This window comes from Trametes versicolor (assembly GCF_000271585.1).
Source record: "Trametes versicolor FP-101664 SS1 unplaced genomic scaffold TRAVEscaffold_2, whole genome shotgun sequence".
Lineage (NCBI taxonomy): Eukaryota > Fungi > Basidiomycota > Agaricomycetes > Polyporales > Polyporaceae > Trametes > Trametes versicolor.
The window spans coordinates 340,251-356,928 of record NW_007360322.1 but is presented as its reverse complement, the minus strand read 5'-3'; the positions used below and the strand labels follow the sequence as shown (position 1 = coordinate 356,928).

General features: G+C 56.0%; 5 protein-coding genes across 5 annotated transcripts; all 5 read right to left on the bottom strand.

Moving 5' to 3' along the window:
• Nucleotides 1–654: 654 nt before the first annotated feature.
• TRAVEDRAFT_33948 (endo-beta-1,4-glucanase) lies at nucleotides 655–2,171 on the bottom strand (the record flags this gene model as incomplete). The annotated part of the gene is made up of 8 exons (XM_008035437.1): nucleotides 655–708; nucleotides 769–825; nucleotides 887–1,191; nucleotides 1,244–1,390; nucleotides 1,444–1,460; nucleotides 1,581–1,707; nucleotides 1,762–1,852; nucleotides 1,914–2,171. 8 exons carry the CDS (start codon nucleotides 2,169–2,171, stop codon nucleotides 655–657), a joined length of 1,056 nt encoding a protein of 351 aa, XP_008033628.1.
• A 1,826-nt stretch (nucleotides 2,172–3,997) lies between these two features.
• TRAVEDRAFT_42854 (acid protease) lies at nucleotides 3,998–6,089 on the bottom strand (the record flags this gene model as incomplete). The annotated part of the gene is made up of 7 exons (XM_008035517.1): nucleotides 3,998–4,613; nucleotides 4,668–4,859; nucleotides 4,919–5,460; nucleotides 5,510–5,529; nucleotides 5,589–5,768; nucleotides 5,824–5,854; nucleotides 5,907–6,089. 7 exons carry the CDS (start codon nucleotides 6,087–6,089, stop codon nucleotides 3,998–4,000), a joined length of 1,764 nt encoding a protein of 587 aa, XP_008033708.1.
• A 1,104-nt stretch (nucleotides 6,090–7,193) lies between these two features.
• TRAVEDRAFT_42853 (acid protease) lies at nucleotides 7,194–9,142 on the bottom strand (the record flags this gene model as incomplete). The annotated part of the gene is made up of 7 exons (XM_008035516.1): nucleotides 7,194–7,680; nucleotides 7,735–7,926; nucleotides 7,985–8,523; nucleotides 8,573–8,592; nucleotides 8,650–8,829; nucleotides 8,885–8,915; nucleotides 8,969–9,142. 7 exons carry the CDS (start codon nucleotides 9,140–9,142, stop codon nucleotides 7,194–7,196), a joined length of 1,623 nt encoding a protein of 540 aa, XP_008033707.1.
• A 1,058-nt stretch (nucleotides 9,143–10,200) lies between these two features.
• TRAVEDRAFT_114871 (acid protease) lies at nucleotides 10,201–11,930 on the bottom strand (the record flags this gene model as incomplete). The annotated part of the gene is made up of 6 exons (XM_008035870.1): nucleotides 10,201–10,690; nucleotides 10,755–10,943; nucleotides 11,001–11,542; nucleotides 11,594–11,613; nucleotides 11,668–11,847; nucleotides 11,900–11,930. Coding segments are annotated over 6 exons (1,452 nt in total), but the record flags the coding sequence as incomplete, so codon positions are not given.
• Nucleotides 11,931–13,542: 1,612 nt separating this feature from the next.
• Nucleotides 13,543–14,056, bottom strand: TRAVEDRAFT_33947 (U6 snRNA-associated Sm-like protein LSm2; the record flags this gene model as incomplete). The annotated part of the gene is made up of 5 exons (XM_008035436.1): nucleotides 13,543–13,568; nucleotides 13,618–13,720; nucleotides 13,783–13,843; nucleotides 13,899–13,996; nucleotides 14,054–14,056. The coding sequence occupies 5 exons, from the start codon at nucleotides 14,054–14,056 to the stop codon at nucleotides 13,543–13,545; spliced, it is 291 nt and encodes a 96-aa protein (XP_008033627.1).
• Between the last annotated feature and the right edge of the window lie 2,622 nt (nucleotides 14,057–16,678).

Genomic DNA, 16,678 nt, shown 5'->3' with positions numbered 1-16,678 from the left:
CGAGCTTGGTGGTGAAAGGAGAGAGCGAACGGATGCGCAACTGGACATTCGGCGAGGATGAGTCGGAGTCGAACCCCGTCCCACTTGCGGCGCCGAGGTGGCTGTGAAGCTGACGTTGTTCCGCAGGCTTTATGCCGAGCACCCGAATATATTGGGGCGTCTACGATCAGGGTTGCCAGTTCGACTCTCCCGATGTACATTTCATCCATCACCCTTCGTCGTTCTCCGTCTGACCCCGGGAGGAAACATCGCGATCCCAACAAGGATTGCGATATTCGCGGTACACAGAAAACTCCTCACGATAAGTGTCGGGAGCCATAGTTGGGCAGAGTCTGCGAAGAGGGCCACAAATTGACATCCATCCCCTCCTTCCGAGCCCGCCGTCTATAGTAAGACTTCTTTCGTCTTTCCGCTTCTCCAGGACAAGACTCGGAAGACATATCCGCCAGGTGGTACTTTAGGTAACTCTCCTGGATTCACAAACATGACATTATTGGGCTCGTGAACGGTCCTGCCAGATCGCACGCGAACAGAGAACTTCTTCACTTTTGCTATAGATTCGAGCAACACTACTGGTTTAAACCCCTACGGGAAGGTACGACACATCGTCTATTCCCTAGTGCTTCTCCAACCCCATCCGTCACCCTCACGTCCTCACTGCTGGAATCCGGCGACGATCCCATCAAACGCCGGCTTCTTCACCAGGTTCTGCGCATCCGCAGTTAGCCCTCCTCCGAAAATATGTAGCCCAAATTCGGCAGGACATACCTGATCCCAAGGAGTGGCAGCACCCTGACCCGGGAATGTGCTCGGGACAAAGGAGAACTGGTACAACACCGGTGAGCACGCAGATCCCGCCATCTCGCTAGGCGGGTCAACGACATACCTTATCAGTGAAGTCCCACACAGTGACGCCCACGCAGCCCGCCACGGACTTGCACGCGTGGATGACGGTCTGGAAGTCCTGCTTCTGCTGCTGGAGGAGCGCCGCCGTCTCGGGGAGCGTCATGCGGATGTCGAGTTCCGTGATGGCGACCTCGAGGCCAAGCGCGGTGAACTGCTGCATGCTCTGGATGAGCGTTGTAGGGACCTGGCCGACGATGAAGTGGCACTGGAAGCCGACGCCGTCAATCGGGACGCCTTGCTGCTTCAGCGACGTCACAAGGTTCTTCAATGCGGTCGATTTCGCGCCTAGAAGCTCGTGTTCAGACTATGCAACGAGCAGGGGTGCTGCGTGACGTACCGAGGCCCTCTACGTTGAATTCGTTGATGTACAGCTTCGCGGCCGGGTCTGCCGCCCTGGCAGCGCGGAGCGCCGTCGCGATGTATCCCGAGCCGAGGGTGTTGAAGAAGACGTCCTGGCGGAACGAGCCGTCATCGTTAAGAGGCTCTGCAACCGAGTGTGAGTTCGGGTTGTGTAAAAATGAGGGGAACATTCGTTACCATTGACCACATCCCAACTCACTATGCACACGGTCGATCTGGTTAGCTAAATCGAATGCAATGGTCAGGGAGGCGCTACGTACAACTTCAAACGACGGTGAGCATGAGAATACACCTCGAGCATGAATGACACTTACACTTGTCCCCTGTAGTGTCCCACGACAGTGCCGCAGTGATTTTGGATGATCTGCGTCAGCTGCTGTGCGTTGAAGTTGCCCGCAGTCACCCAGCTCGGAAGCTGTTGATGCCAGACACAGTTGTGCCCTGTGAATATGTTCAGCTCCTCCACATCTCCGGCTCATGCAAGACTGTTATTACCGCGCAGCAGCATTCCGTGAGACCTCGCCAGGTTCGCGATCTGGTCACCCTGCGCGAACGTGAACACGTTCTGCTGGGGCTCGGTTGCATCCTGGGACGAAATGGTCAGCTTGCTAAACGTGTTCGAAACCTCGCGAGGCGGCGAAACTGACCCATTTCATGGTGTTCTCGGCCGTGATCTGGCCGAACATGTTTGGAGCCTCGAGGATAGCGGTGTACTGAGTGTTGGTGAGCTCATTGTTGTCCGTCGCGGTGCCCAGGTAGAGCTTGCCCGCCGCCTTCGCAACGGCGTGCAGGCCCGCGACGTTCGCGGTCGAGCCGGGAAGACTCGCATCGGCCACGGGTGTCGCAGGGATCGCGAGCGCGGCGGGGGCCAGAGCGACGAATGCTGCGAGGAGTGAGAAGTGCATGGTGAACGCGATCGGAGGGTGGTTCTGGAGTCTTAGAGGCCAGCTTTCGGTGGTTTATGTACGCGAAGGCGCAGTCGGACGCGGCGGCCTAGCGTTAGGAAAATAGACCGAAGCGGTGGAGACTTGGAGCTTGTCTGTGGCCGAAGGAAGCCCTCCCCGGACGCCATGCGACATCGTGTGTCCGAAAGTGCTGATCGGGGCCCATGCCTGTCGCGCAGGTCTTCATGTCCGCAGGCCGCCTGTGGTCGGGCGCAAATTCTCGTGATCGATACTGCATGGGCCCCTGTTCAGCATGCACTTTCGGGCTCAGGAACATGACACCGGACATGGTACGATGAGTTGACGCCACTCACCAGAGGGAGCAGGAGTGCTAAAATGGTGCTTGTCGTGAAAAATAACCCACGCAGCTTGTGTTGTGCGTGAGCGGCGCAGGTGGTCCAAGGATGTGTCACTGAAGCGAGGGCCCAAAACGTTGCCCACAATCTTCTTCGGTGTCGGCAGCATGCAGCGCCAAGATGTGTACGTATACGTTAGAAAACAGCATCGATAGAGGCGATGCACCTGCATACAAACGACAAGTCCTACTCGTTAGTCACTCCCAGCTCTGGATGTGTTCGAGGCTGACATACCACGCAGGGTCACATTGACCCATGTTTTCTCACCAAGTCGCACCGCATGATCACCTGCGTCTAGTCCCAGTCAGATCGCTGTGAACAATCCGGAATGTGAGTATGTGGGGGCTCGGGCGTCCGTGTATTCTTAGCGGACGTGCGAAGAACAGAGTTTAGCCGGCCGCAATGCGGGAGAGCTTGATGGCCATAAGACGATCTTACCTTCCTCTTTCGCATGCGCACATCTCGCAGGATGTGCGGCCCGGCCGAGTGACCGTGAGAGTTGTACCCGCCGGGCATGGCGGGGGAGGATGTTTGGCGTTTTGCCTTCGGTTTCGCGGGCGGTCGATGCGCTTCTGACACCAGACACTCCGAGGTATGCGTTCCTGGTGCTTTTGGCTTCACGCTGATAGGCCAAGGATCAATCAATAGGAGATACCCTTTGGAAGCTCCACTGACCTACTGAACAGCGAGTAAATGTAACCGGCGGCTGGAATACAAGTAGACCTCCTGAGTTCACGCTATGGACCGGCAGCGTGGACGCCCTCTACTGAGGCAAACAGCGTGCACGCTCGCGGTCACAATTGCACTGCAACAAAACGTGTGTGTATCCTGAATGTCAACGCGTACCTGACGAGTGTGTCTGTGAGAACATTCAGAGTCAGGATGTTCGAACGGGTCCTATATGGACTCAATGTCCGCTCGCCCTGGGGTGGGCGGGCATCAACCTTATTCCAGGGGCTACAAGTAACAACGATGGACAGAACACGGAATCAGACCGGAAGCAAAACAGAGACGTACCAGGAAAGTGAAGAGTCGCAGAGCGGTGTATCGTGCGTCCAAGTAGACAGTGTGGTTGATAGTTCAACTTGGCGCGAGAACCAGGCAGAACAGTGGAGCGAACCTCGAGGCGAGCACGATCATGTGGTCGCATCGTTCCATGTGAACGAGAACACTCATTGGCGCTTTGGTGCTGCCTTGCGGTCGACACCGTCAAGGGTTCGTCGTACCCGGAGCACTAGAAAGAGATCTGGAAGTTGCATTAGTGACGCTAATGAACCAGGAGAGCAAAAGACTTACCCGCGAGAAACATACCGTGTATTCGCTCTCGTTTAGATGCACACACAACGGGAGATGAAGAGAATATAAAGAAGGTAGTCTAGTGTCCGGAATGAAGAAAAAATATGACAAGCTAATTCCTCCACAGTCAAAACCTCAATCCGAGCCATAACGACGTGCGCTGTACTCCGCGTCGTGTCCTGTAGCCTCCGAATCCTTGAACCGAACCGGAACGTACTGCGAGCCAACATTCCGCCCCTTCTTCGCCCGCACACACATAGTGACGGTAACGCCCAGCAACGCGAGTCCAATAAGCAAATTCGCTCCCAGCAGTGCGAGAACGGCGGTCCGGAACGTCTTGCTCCAGTCAGATAGCGAGTTTCCGGTGGCGTCGTCGATGGTTATCGCACCGCGGACTGCATCCTTTCCAGGAGCAAGGGTGGAGACGGAGGCGGAGGCAGAAGCGAAGGGAGAGGAAGCAGTGGCGGAAGCGAGGTCTGAGGAAGTAGCTGCAAAGGCGAACCTAGAGGTGGTGGTGGTAGAAGCCGTGGCCGTGGCCGTGGTCGTAACCGTTGCGGAGGTGGAGGCGGAGAAGGCGTCCCAGAGGCGAAGGTACTCGGCGGGATCGATCATCGGAGGAAGACCAGCGAGCGTGGCTCCCCGCTCATCATAGAATTCAGCCACCGCGGTTCGGGAGTCGGTCTTCGAGACTATCTGGACAAAAGGAGTGCCCTCAACATGAGTCCAAGGATTGAAGTCACCGTAATCGAAACTGCGCAAGACATGAGTTCAAACGCAACAGTTGGGCCGCAACAATAGGACATACGATACGCAGACGTTCCGCAGGAAAGCATCGCCGAGGGCCATATCGAAACCAGCGAAAGATGTGGGGTCGAGGTCGATAGGTTGGTACGTGCCCTTGCAGACAGTAACGTTTGCCTGTGTCCCATCCTCAAGAGGTACCGTGTTCGCGAACGGGTAGGTGAGATCCAAAGGATGGACAGGAAACTCTTGGCCGCTATAAAAGTCATGTCGCTAGTCAGTGATATAAGAAAATGAATAAAACATACCACGTACCCAAGAAAGAAGGAGACCATAGTGGTCGAGTTGCAGGGCACGAAGTATTCGTTGTCGGGGGCCGAGAAGATCGAGCCTGGAATAGTTCTGTAGATGGCGTCGACAGCGGCAGGTGGGATTGGGGGGAACGAATATCCGGTGTCGAGCATAGCAACGAGTTTGCCGGCAGGTGCGCCGGCAACGACAGACGACTTGTTGAAAGATACGGTTTTGCCGTTGACCCTCATCTCGTCCACAGCGAACGCCCACCTGTCTGTTCCGATGCGCGGAATCTTAGAAGCGTGCGTTACGTTGACGAAGGACGGTGCATGGCCGCTGATGACGAAGGTACCGCAACCATCCTCCACGGCGTCCGAGCGACCTAACTGGACGTCAAAATTGTTGGGGAGCGAGGAGTTTTCGGCGAAGAGATTGGTGATGAATGAGCGACCCAGGACACTTGCACTCTCCTGACCCCAGGCCGCACTCGTCTCGGCAAAGATGAAGGAGGAATCGAAAGCCATCCCCATCATACCATCCACAACGACATCGAAGTCTGATATCTGCTTTTTCATTAGCTGTAACGTAGGGTCGCCTCGACTTATAACATACCTGCGTAGCATTGATAAAGGCTGGAATATGCACTTGAATATTAGCGTGATACTGAGTATTGACCGCGTGAAGCACTCACCCTGCGAAGGAACTACGTATTCTCCAACTCTCAGCTCCGCATACTGAAGAGTTCCGTGCACCTCTCCTATTCCGTATGTCTCGGTAACGGACAGGTTTGTAGTGTTGGTCAGCACGAGGTCGATGCCTTTGCTATTAATCCATAGATCCGTGGACCCAGTATCAAGCAGGACAGTGAAGTCTGGAACGATCGTGAGTGCCTTAAGACAAATAAGTCACACGGCGGCTGGACGTACTCTGCCCCCCGAGGGTAATGTTCACTGTATACTGTCGGATTGTGGTCAGCTTGTTCTACTGACATTGAAAGCAGAACACTTACTGTCGTGTCGTCCGACGTCGCCAATCCGATATTGGGGCCGTAGCGGGCCCGGGTATGAGTGTTCACCTGTATACCACGACTCCCCGTAGTAGTAGTGTTGGCACGACTGTACGCGGTAGCGAAGGAAAACAATGAAAGCAATATAAGAAGCCGCAAGGCGGGATGGAAATGAGAAGGACCCATAGTCGAACCCGAGGAAGAGAAACGAGGAATGTAAGTAGAGAAGGAAATTGGGGACAACGCCGCCGCCTTGACGTCGATTCGAGTTTTATACGCACACCAATGGAGTGCCAGTCTAGACTTCTCACAACGCGTCGGGGTCCGCAAATCGGGTTCCTGGAGTCACTGCCCCGTGCGCAAGCCCCAGGGAGCTGTCCCGGGTACGCATAGCTGGATTCTAATTCTTCGCGCCCCGAGAGCAAGTACCTTGACGAGCGATGCGAGTTGACCTATGTAATACAGTGCATGGTCCCATCAGCATTGCGGTGCGCCTAGTATGGGCGCAAAATCCAAAACAGAGTACGCGCTGGCATGCGCACCTTGACAACAAGTCCCCGCAGTCCGCAATGAGATCGGCACGTATCTGTTCATAGCTACAAATCTCACGAGGCGACAAATTTCCGGATCCGCCGGAACTATACGATCTTGTCACTCCTCGCCGAGCTTCTAATCAAGAGAGCTCATTAGACTGTGTTTCTCGCAGAGAGTGACCTCGTCGAGATCGTGAACTTGCACGACGGCGCCTCGGGAGGGAGCGAGTGAATAGATTTGCTTGTGCGAGCGGGCGTCAGTTCTTCCACAAGACCCGACTCGGGCGGAGCCGTTTGTCGCAATGCTGCTAAAATTGTTTGAAGTGGTCAGGAACCAAACGAGCTTGAGGTGCGATCAGCGTGCTCACCGTGCCACGGCAGGATCGTGGCGATGCGAGTCTCATCAATCTCACAGCTGAGCGCTGATGGACACACTCTCGGAAGTGGCGTACAACGCCATAATTGCCCTCTGCTGAAGTCTGCAACGTCGGGCGACGGACTTCGATGAAATTAGCTTTGCACACACCGCAAATCCATCAGGCGCAGTACTGTGGTCGCCCGCATTGGAAGAAGCCTGAGAACGCATGAGCGGCATGGATTCAAACGAAAGGCGTGAAGCTTACCTGCGATAGAAGAGTGCTCCACTGCCTTCAACGAACACACAAGGGAACACAGGAATAATAGCATGAAGATAGGATAATACCCAAGAGAAAGCAGTGTCCAATATCACAAAACATGTCCGCCAACAGCTAAAACCTCAATCCGAGCCGTATCGAGGCGCGCCGTACTCCGCGTCCCGTCCCGTAGCTTCCGCCTCTTTGAACCGAACCGGCACGTACCGCGAGCCAACACTCCGGCCCTTCCTCGCCCGCACGCACATAGTAACGGTAACGCCCAACAATGCGAGTCCGACCGCCAAGTTCGCTCCAAGCAGTGCAAGAACTGCGGTGCGGAACGTTTTATTCCAACCAGAGGGCGAACTGCCGTTATCGTCGTCCGCAGACAGTGCGCCGCTGACTGCAATGTCTTCAGATTCCGAGTCGGAAGAGGCGGAGGCAGAGGAGGCAGCGGCCCACAGGCGGAAGTATTCGGCGGGATCGATCGTCGGTGGAAGGCCAGCAAGCGTGGCTCCCCGCTCGTCGAAGAACTCTGCTACCGCGGTTCTGGAGTCGGTCGTGGGAACCATCTGCACGAAGGGAGTTCCCTGGGTCTCTGTCCATGGATTGAAGTCGCCATAATCGAACCTGAGTGCGACGTGAGCCAGTGCACGAGAACCAAGTTGTGATAGCTAAACGTACGACGCATAAACGTTCCGGAGGAAAGCGTCACCGAGGGCGAGGTCGAAGCCAGCGAAGGCGGTGGGATCCAGGGTGATAGGCTGGTACGTGCCTAAGCAGAGAGTGACGCTGGTCTCCACACCACCCTTGCTAGGTAACGTTCCAACGAAGGGGAAAGTGAGATCTAGGGGGTGAACAGGGAACTCTTGGCCGCTGTACGAATACACCACCGATCAGTAATATAAGAATATGGGTGAAGCGTTCCACGCACCCGAGAAAGAAGGAGACCATGGTGGTCGAGTTGCAGGGCACGTAATAACCATTGTTGGCCACCGAGAAAACCGAGCCCGGAATAGTATTATAGATGGCATCGACAGCGGCACGTGGGAGTGGAGGGAAAGAAAAGCCGGTATCGAGGAGAGCGACAAGTTTTCCGTCAGGTGAAGCTGCCACGGACGACTTGTTGAAGGGGACACTTTCGCCATTGACCCTCATCTCATCCACAGCGAACGTCCATCGATCTGTTCCGATACGTGGAAGCTTAGGAGCCTCTGTAACGTCGACGAAGGAAGGTGCATGACCGCTGATGACGAAGGTGCCGGAACCATCTTCCACGGCGTCCTCGCGACCAAGTGAGACGTCGAAGTTGTTAGGAAGCGATAAGTTTTCTGCGAAGAGATTGGTGATGAACGAGCGACCAAGAGTGCTCGCACTCTCCCGACCCCAAGCAGTGGAGATACCGGCGAAGATGAAGGAGACGTCGAAAGCCATCCCCATGATACCATCCACAGCGACACCGAAGTCCAACACCTGCCCTTTCGTCAGCTCTAGTACGGGGCTTCCGAAACTTCATACATACCTGCGTGGCATTGACAAATGCTGAAAGATATGGTCAGGTCTCCTTGTAATATAGCTAAGTGCGCATATAGCACTCACCCTGCGAAGGAACGACGTAATCTCCGACCCTCAGCTCGGCAAACTGAAGAGTCCCGTGCACTTCTCCTCTTCCATATAGCTCAGTCATGGCAAGGTCGGTGGTGTTGGCAAGGGTAAGTTCGAGCCCTCTGCTGTTGACCCATAAATCTGTGGATCCGGTATCGAGCAAGACGGTGAAGTCTAGGATGCTGTGAGTGACTTGAGTGCAAAACTTTGATACGTCAACTTGACGTACTCTGTCCTCCGAGCGTGATGTCCACCGTATACTGCAGGATTACAGTTAGCTGATTTCAGTGTCCTCAGATCGCAGGGTACTCACTGTCGTGTCGTCCGATGTCGCTACTCCAATATTAGGATCATAGTGGGTGTGGGTGTTCACCCTGATGCCATAGCTGTCCGCGAAGGGTTTGCCGCGGCCGTAGGCCGCAGTGAAGTAGAATGAGGGAAGCAGCGTCAGAAGTCGTAAGGCAAAGTAGGAGCGGAAAAGACCCATGATCAAAGAAAAGGAGAAAATGGGGAAAGAAGCTGTGAAGGAAATGAAGGAATCACCATGTCCGGTTGACCTCAGTTCGAGCTTTATACATGCGCCAAGGCAACGCTACCCTGTCCGGCGAAAGTATCTCATAACATGCTGTCCACAACGGGGTGAAGCCTACCGGAGGCGCTGCCCCGGGCGCACAATCTAGGCCACTACCGCATGTACAAGCCTGTCAATAATCCTTCACGTACCAGTGCCGATTCACCACTAGTCCGGGCGTATCCCCATCAGCAACGCAGTGCACAAAAGTAGGATGGGCGCAAGACCAAAAGCAATACGCGCAGACGTGCACACCTTGACGACAAGTCCCTAAAGCCTCGAGGTGAGATGGCTTGGCACGTCTTCGCAGCCAGTTGATCCCCCGAGTTGACGTGCTTCCGAATCCATCGGATCTGATTCTCTGCGACTATTTAAGTTGCTTGTCGCGCGTGAATTCATGTCCAAGGAGTTTTCACCGTCCGAGCGTACCGCGAAGAAGCTCTCGTGAGGCTGACCAGACCTCCGGAGAGCTGGCAATGGGTTGCCACAAGGTCTGTCGTTAGCAGAGCTGTGCGTCAACACCACTGAATTTGCAGCGATCAGGAACAGGGAAAACCTTGCCGTCCAATCAACATGCTCACCGTGCCACCGCCGGACTGTGGCGATACCGGTCTCATCAATCCTGAAGGAGCTGACTGAGTGTTGATGGGCGCGGTCTGGGTGACGTACAACGCCGCCTTCAGCTAAATCCGCAACGTTAGGCGATGGCCGATTTTGCAACGGACGCACTGCGCCGAACTTCTCAGGGCTCACTGCGGTCAACATTGGCGCATCACAGCCAGTCGTCAGCACTCGATCGACCTGGATAAGTTATAGAAACTCACCTAGCGGGCCTCTGAGTTCTTCTCCCCAGCAAGTGTTCTGTCTTGATAGGAAGGAGGTCGTAAGGAGTGTAACATACATATATTAACACGGCAAAAGTATAGTACTAGAGAACAAACAAATCATCACCGATTAGCAGTGTCCGCGAGAACCTACGCCTCGTCTGTGTATCGAGGCACGCCGTGCTCCGAGTCGTGTTCCGCATGCGCGTCCGCCTCCTTGAGCCGCACCGGCACGTAGCGGGAGCCCACGCTCTTCCCCTTCGTCCCGCGCACGCACATCGTCAGCGTGACGACCAAGAGCGCGAGGCCGACCAGCAAGTTAGCCCCGAGCAGCACGAACGCCACGATCCACGATGTCTTGTCCGAGCTGGAGTGTGTGCTGTCTGCATCGTCGTCCGTAGATAGCGCACCGCTGATGGCGTCGTCCTGGGAGGCGGTCGAGCTAGTGGAGTTTGCAGCGGTCGCGATGGGGTACTGGATGAACTGGGAGGGCTCGATCGTGGGAGGGAGGGTGGCGAGAACTGTAGCGCGATCCTGGTAGAACTCGTCCATCGCGGTATAAGGGTCGACAGTGGTGACCATCTGGATGAAGGGCGTGCCGGAAGTGTTGGTCATCGGGTTGAAGTCGCCGTAGTCGAATCTGGGCAAGACATTCGTCAACTAAGCAAACGGACGGCAAGTGTAAGTATGGGGTCAGGACGCACGATGCATAGACGTTCCGAAGGAAGGCGTCCCCAAGAATAAGATCGAATCCAGCGAACTGGGTGGGGTCGAGGTTGAGGTACTGATACGTAGCCACGCAAACCGTGACGTTGGTTGTTGCCCCGTTCTTCACGATAGGTACAGCGAAAGGAAGCGCGAGGTCGAGCGGATGAACAAGGAACTCTTGGCCTCTGTCCGATAAGCGGTGGTGAGCCACACAGTCCCCAAGGTGCAGGAAATCAACCTACCCGAACACGAAGGAGAGTATGGTACTCGAATTGCATGGGATAACGTAGCCGCCAGCCGCCTGCGAGAACACCGCACCTGGGACTGACTTGTAGATGGCGTCAACAGCAGCCGGGGGAAGAGGGGGCAGCGAGAAGCCGCTGTCCATGACGGCAGCGACTTTGCCCTCGGGCACTCCTGGGACGGAAGACTGGTTGAACGAGAACTTCTCCCCGTTGATCCTCATCTCGTCCATGACGACTGCCCATCGATCCGACACCACTCGCGGCAGCTTGGGCGCGTCGCTAACGTCCCCGAAGGCAGCGGAGTGTCCGCTGACGATGAAGGTTCCAGCGCCATCCTCGTCCATCTGCTCCGTGCGGCCAAGTTGAATATCGAAGTTATTGGGTAGCGAGGTGTTCTGGGCGAAGAGGTTCGTGATGAACGAGCGGCCGAGTGTTTGAGCACTCTCGTTTCCCCATGCTTGCGCGACCGTGCTGAAGATGTTGGACACGTCAAATGACATGCCCATGTAACCATCGACCGTGGTAGTCATGTTCACGATCTACGGCGATGTCAGCGATGGCTAGCAATGTGCAAGATTAAGTGTAATCACCCGCGTAGCATTGACAAAGGCTGAGCACGCGATGAATGAACGCACCTATGTGGATTCCAACGGAAAGTACTCACCCTGTGAGGGTACGACATAGTTTCCGACCTTCAACTCCGCAAAAGCAATGTTTCCTTGCACTGCTCCTTGCCCGTACACTTCGGTAGCGATGAGGCTGGACGTGTTGGTCAAAGCAACATTGCGTCCTTGCGCGTTGATCCACAGGTCCGTGGACCCGGTGTCAAGAAGGACGGTGAAATCTACAAGCCTAGGTTGGCACATTCCTCTGCAAGGCATCATGTTGGAACTTACTCTGGCCCCCAAGAGTGATATCCACCGTGTACTAGCATAGTGTTGTCAGCTAAAGTAGATACAATGAGGGAATCGACCTTACGACTGTGTCGTCGGCAGTATTGATGCCGATATTAGGGCTATGGTGGGTCTTCACATCGAACCCGGAGTTGGAGGTCTCGGCAAATACGCTCCCCAAAAGCCAGGGCACGAGGAGCAGAAGCAGAGCAAAGCGACTGGAATGAAGAAGTCCCATGTCGAAAGTACGAGCTGGGACCAAGGACTATGAAACGAGAAAGGGGGGGAGTGAGAAGGGAGAACAAGAATAGTTCATGCAAACGATCCATAGCGTCTTATACCTAGCCCAGGGCATGGCGATGAGGGTTCGCCGTCCGCACGCCGTCGTCGAAACTGGATTGCCGACTGAGACCCCCGCTCCATGGTTTATCGACGGGCGTCTCTTCCCTGTACGCACCCACAAGCGATCCGCAGCGGCGGCAGCGCTACCGCGACCTGAGCGCTGATCAACCGGCCAGCACCGCGCCGTGTGGGGTTGGGGCGTCAGGGATCATGGTCGGGGACTGGATGACAAGCGACAGGCATAGCTAACGCCCAGGATTTGCGAGAGCTGAGACGGCGAAGCACCGGAAAGATGTCTGAGCACAATGCAGTGAGTCCACCGGGTAACAAATATGGCGTTGTTGACCAAACACCTACCTCGATGTGCGGAGAAAGCCCGGCGCGGCTGTCCACGCGGTCACCTCTGATCAAGTTGGGTCTTGGTAAGTTTCCTGTACGCTAGCTTGCGAGACTCGAGAACATCCAGAACTCAGAAGATGCCCGTACAGACAGACGGATTGCACAGTTTGCATAATCAAAGACCTCAGATTTGACTGCCGCGAGCGGAAGAGAATGTGTCGGACAGAGCGGCTTGGACACTGGAAGCGTAGTTACGCCCGAGAATAGCGGGCTTCCACTTCACTTCCTCAGGCGCATAGTGATAGCCGTCTTCTCACTGAAGCGCGCGGAGAACCTGTTCTGAGACAAACACCAAGTCAGAGGATCGAAGGCGCTTCTTTGTGAGCGATTGGCACACTCACCGTGTCATCGCCGGATTGAGGGCAGTGATGGCTCTGCAAATTTTCAGCAAGCCTCTCGGAGACTCGGATAGGATAATCAGATTCGGCATGACGTCGATGTAGCAAGGAAAGCACGCTTTGCGGTACTAGGTACATTCCGCGCTATGAGGCTGTGTGCCCTTGTATTATGCTCGCCCTCGATCATCGGCGTGGCGCATTTTGCTTGATGGAACGTGTTGTACAGGGTACACGGACATGGGAGCTAGTAAAATGCTGTCAACAATAGAAATAATTCAAGCAGGCGCGGATTTCCACGACACTCTCGTTTCTCATACCCCTTCTCCAACATTCGCTATACCGACTCGACAGGTCCACAAAGCTACGACGGCTCACCTTGGTTTTCCGCACCAATCGTGAGGGCTGCGTCTATACTTGATCGCGCCGCCACAGTTCGCAAACACGCCAGGTTCACAGCGATACAGAACACGTAGTTGCAGATAATATAATACACGACACGAGCGTACCTGACAGGAGCCACTCGTCTAGGCCCGATGAATAGGGAAAGAAAAGGTAGCAGGAGACAGTCTACCGCTTGTTGGTTGCCGCAGCCTCTGCAAAGCCGAGTCAGATCTCTACCGCAGTGTCAAAAAGCTCACTTACCTCGTCTTGTAGCGTCTTCCAATAGTTGTGTATCGACATGTTCGGCGGGTAGCTGGACGTATCGAACGACCGACCCGCGGATGAAGCAGTTCTTAACTGCCATCTACGCGCGTGCACCTCTCGTTCAGGCCAACTAGCGCGGTTCAAGCAAGGAATTCGACGTACCATGTGGGGGTGCCGTGCCTCATCAAGAACTTTGATGTTATCCAGCCGGATGTTCAAGAACCTTCAGATGCGACGCGGTGAGCGCAAGTCCGGAATGCGTAGAGACTGAGACGCACTGATCGACCGACTTCAGCGTGCCAGTGATGGAGAGATCATTCTTCAGTTCCACAGTGACTCTCTGGTCCGTCAGAGTTTTGAAGACAGAGAAGATGAGCTAGACAGAGAGCAATCAGCGTGAAACGAGACAGCGCGGCGAGCGAGAGGGACCGACCATGGTGGCAGACCGGAAGTCGCGTAGACGCCCAACGCGCGACTTGAGTATAAGCGCTGGTTTCACCGTACCCACGTGGCTCGAGGCATAAACTCAACCTCGGAGTTCCTCAAGACTCCATCTTCGTCCCAAGTTGCCTCCTCCATCTGCCTGCGAGGACCACTACTCCTACGCGTGTGTGCTCTGTCATGACAGGTCAAGCCCTTTCGATAGTGCAAGGGGGTTCTGCTCAAAAAGCACTAACACGGTGGGACGACACAGCTGCCTGTGTCTACGTATACTAGGAATCGATCTGTACTCACTCACTGCGTCTTGCTCCTGTTTCTACAGCAATGCACTACCAGTTGAGCACTCTCGCGCGGACGGCATTAGGAAGATTACGGGACTGCTGATATTAACTAAACCCCAAAGCGCTAGACAAGGATACAAGGCTACGGCTTCGTACAAGTACAACAAAAAAGCAAGATACACAGAACGAATACGCTACCGCTACAGAAACTCATCACACAAACAAAATCACATACATAAACTCACGCCCTGCGCTTCTTCCAGCTGCGGTTGGCCAACGGCGACGAGTCCGACGTCTCCGGACTGCTATCGCCCTTCTTCGCCTGGATCCGCGCGGAGATCCTCACGGGTGTTTGGGGCGACTGGATCGGCGCAGCCTTCGCCTTCGCCTTCGACTTCTTGGGGACGACAACCTCCAGGGGCGTGTTGGCACGCGTCGAGCCATCCACTGACGCGGCAGAGCTCGCGACGAGCGTGAGCGTCGCCGAGGGCGCGAGCGAGATCTCGGAGTAGTCCGACTTCGCCTCCGAGATTGCACGCGCAGGCAAGCATCGTCCCGCGGGCCGCTTGGGTGTGGGAGACGCGGGTACTGACGAGGACGCGCCGCGGGATGGCGTGCTTGGGGGAGAGGAGAGGGGGGTTGGCGAGAAGGAGGCATCAAGAGACTCCTCTGAGTGGGTGCGCTGCATGGGGGGTGCAGCCGCCTTCGTCGGAGTGACAGGAACGGCGATTTCTTCGACGTTCATGGGCTCTGAGACATCGACCATGGTGGGCGGCGAGATGTGGATGGTGGGTAGTGGGGAGGGCGCCTTCTCCACAGACTTCGCGGCAGCGCGCGTTTGCGCACGCGTCGCCGTACTCGCTCGGGTAACCCTCTTCTCGCTCACGTTGGACTGACCCTTCGCCTTCTCTGCCTTCTTCGCAGACGTTACCCCCACTGCCCGCTTCTGACGCTTCGGGGCTGGGGCACCTACAACCTCCTCGCCCTCCTCCACTGGGGCTGCACGTTTCCCGTTCGCGTTCCTCTCCGCTGGCTCAGCTACAGCAGCAACCTTCGCGGTGACCTTTCGCCCGCGCCGTGCGGAAGTGCGCGTCTTCCCCACCGCGGCCTTCTTCTTCGGCAGCGCCGCGCGCGCGTGGTGCTCACCAGCGGGGCGCGGAGTGAGCGGCAACCATCCTTTCTGGTAGACCCGCAGGCAGATCAAGTTGTACTCCTCGTCGATCCATCCAGCCTCTCTCGGGACGACAATCCGCTGGTGCTTCTCGACTAGCACCCAGTCAGTCCACCATCGTGCCACCCTTGCAGACAGCGGCACTCACGAATGACCTCCTGGACCTCCTTTGCGACGCGATAGCGCGCGTTCTTCGCCCAGAACGCCCAGTGCGCGGGGTGTTTAGGGCGCGCGTACACCGCGAGCGCGGCGACCACGAAGATGCGTTGAAGGTCGTATACCGAGAACTTGGCGGCGTCGGCGGGGCTGAGCACGTCCGCGACGCCCGCGGGGTACGCGACGCCGCCGTAGTCGGCGCGCCACCAGTTAGAGCACTGATCGTGGCCAGTGCATTGGTGCCATCGCGGGTCCGCGCATCCGCTCACCGAGCCGAGCTCGTGCGCGGAGTCTTCTGCCTGAAGCATGGCAGCGGCCACGCGCTTGAGGTACGCCTGCACGTACGGGTGGTCTTCGGTGAAGGTAGGTGACATGATGAGAGTGGTTCGGTGGCGATTACGGGTGTGCAAGGTGGGGATGGTGGTGGAAGACGCAGGATACAGAGAGAGGCGGAAACTGTGGCCTTTAAGCAGGTCTACCGTGACGCTTTGACTGCTCGGGCGCGCCACTCGTTGTGCACAAAGCGTGCGATGATATCAGTCGAATCGTCTTCCTGCGGTCGTGGCGGGTCGTAAACGGACGGTATTAGATTCAAGAGCCTGCTTGAGTGCGTCTATGATGTTGCCGAACCAGCGGCGATATTAAGAGAGGGAAGCGCAGAGAGTAGGGTATGGGGAGGGGACGCCGTCCGGGGCGGGGGAGCAGTGGCAGCGAGCGCGCACCATTATCCCTCTTTATCTACCGCTGCCAAAGGCACTCATCCGATGGCAGCAGGGTCATAAAGGGCACCCAATACGGATTCTGAAACCTGCCAGCTGAAAGGCCACAAGCCGCGAGCAGCAGAAGGGCACTGTGGGTCCATGGGAGAATGGGCCTCTCCTGAGCTTCGCGAAGAGGAAGCCTTATTGTGAGCGCACGCGCGTGGCGTCGTAACAAGACTTGCGCGTCATGAGTCTGCACTGGACTACGACTACTTTTGTCCTGAGCGCGCTATCGCGATATGACATCT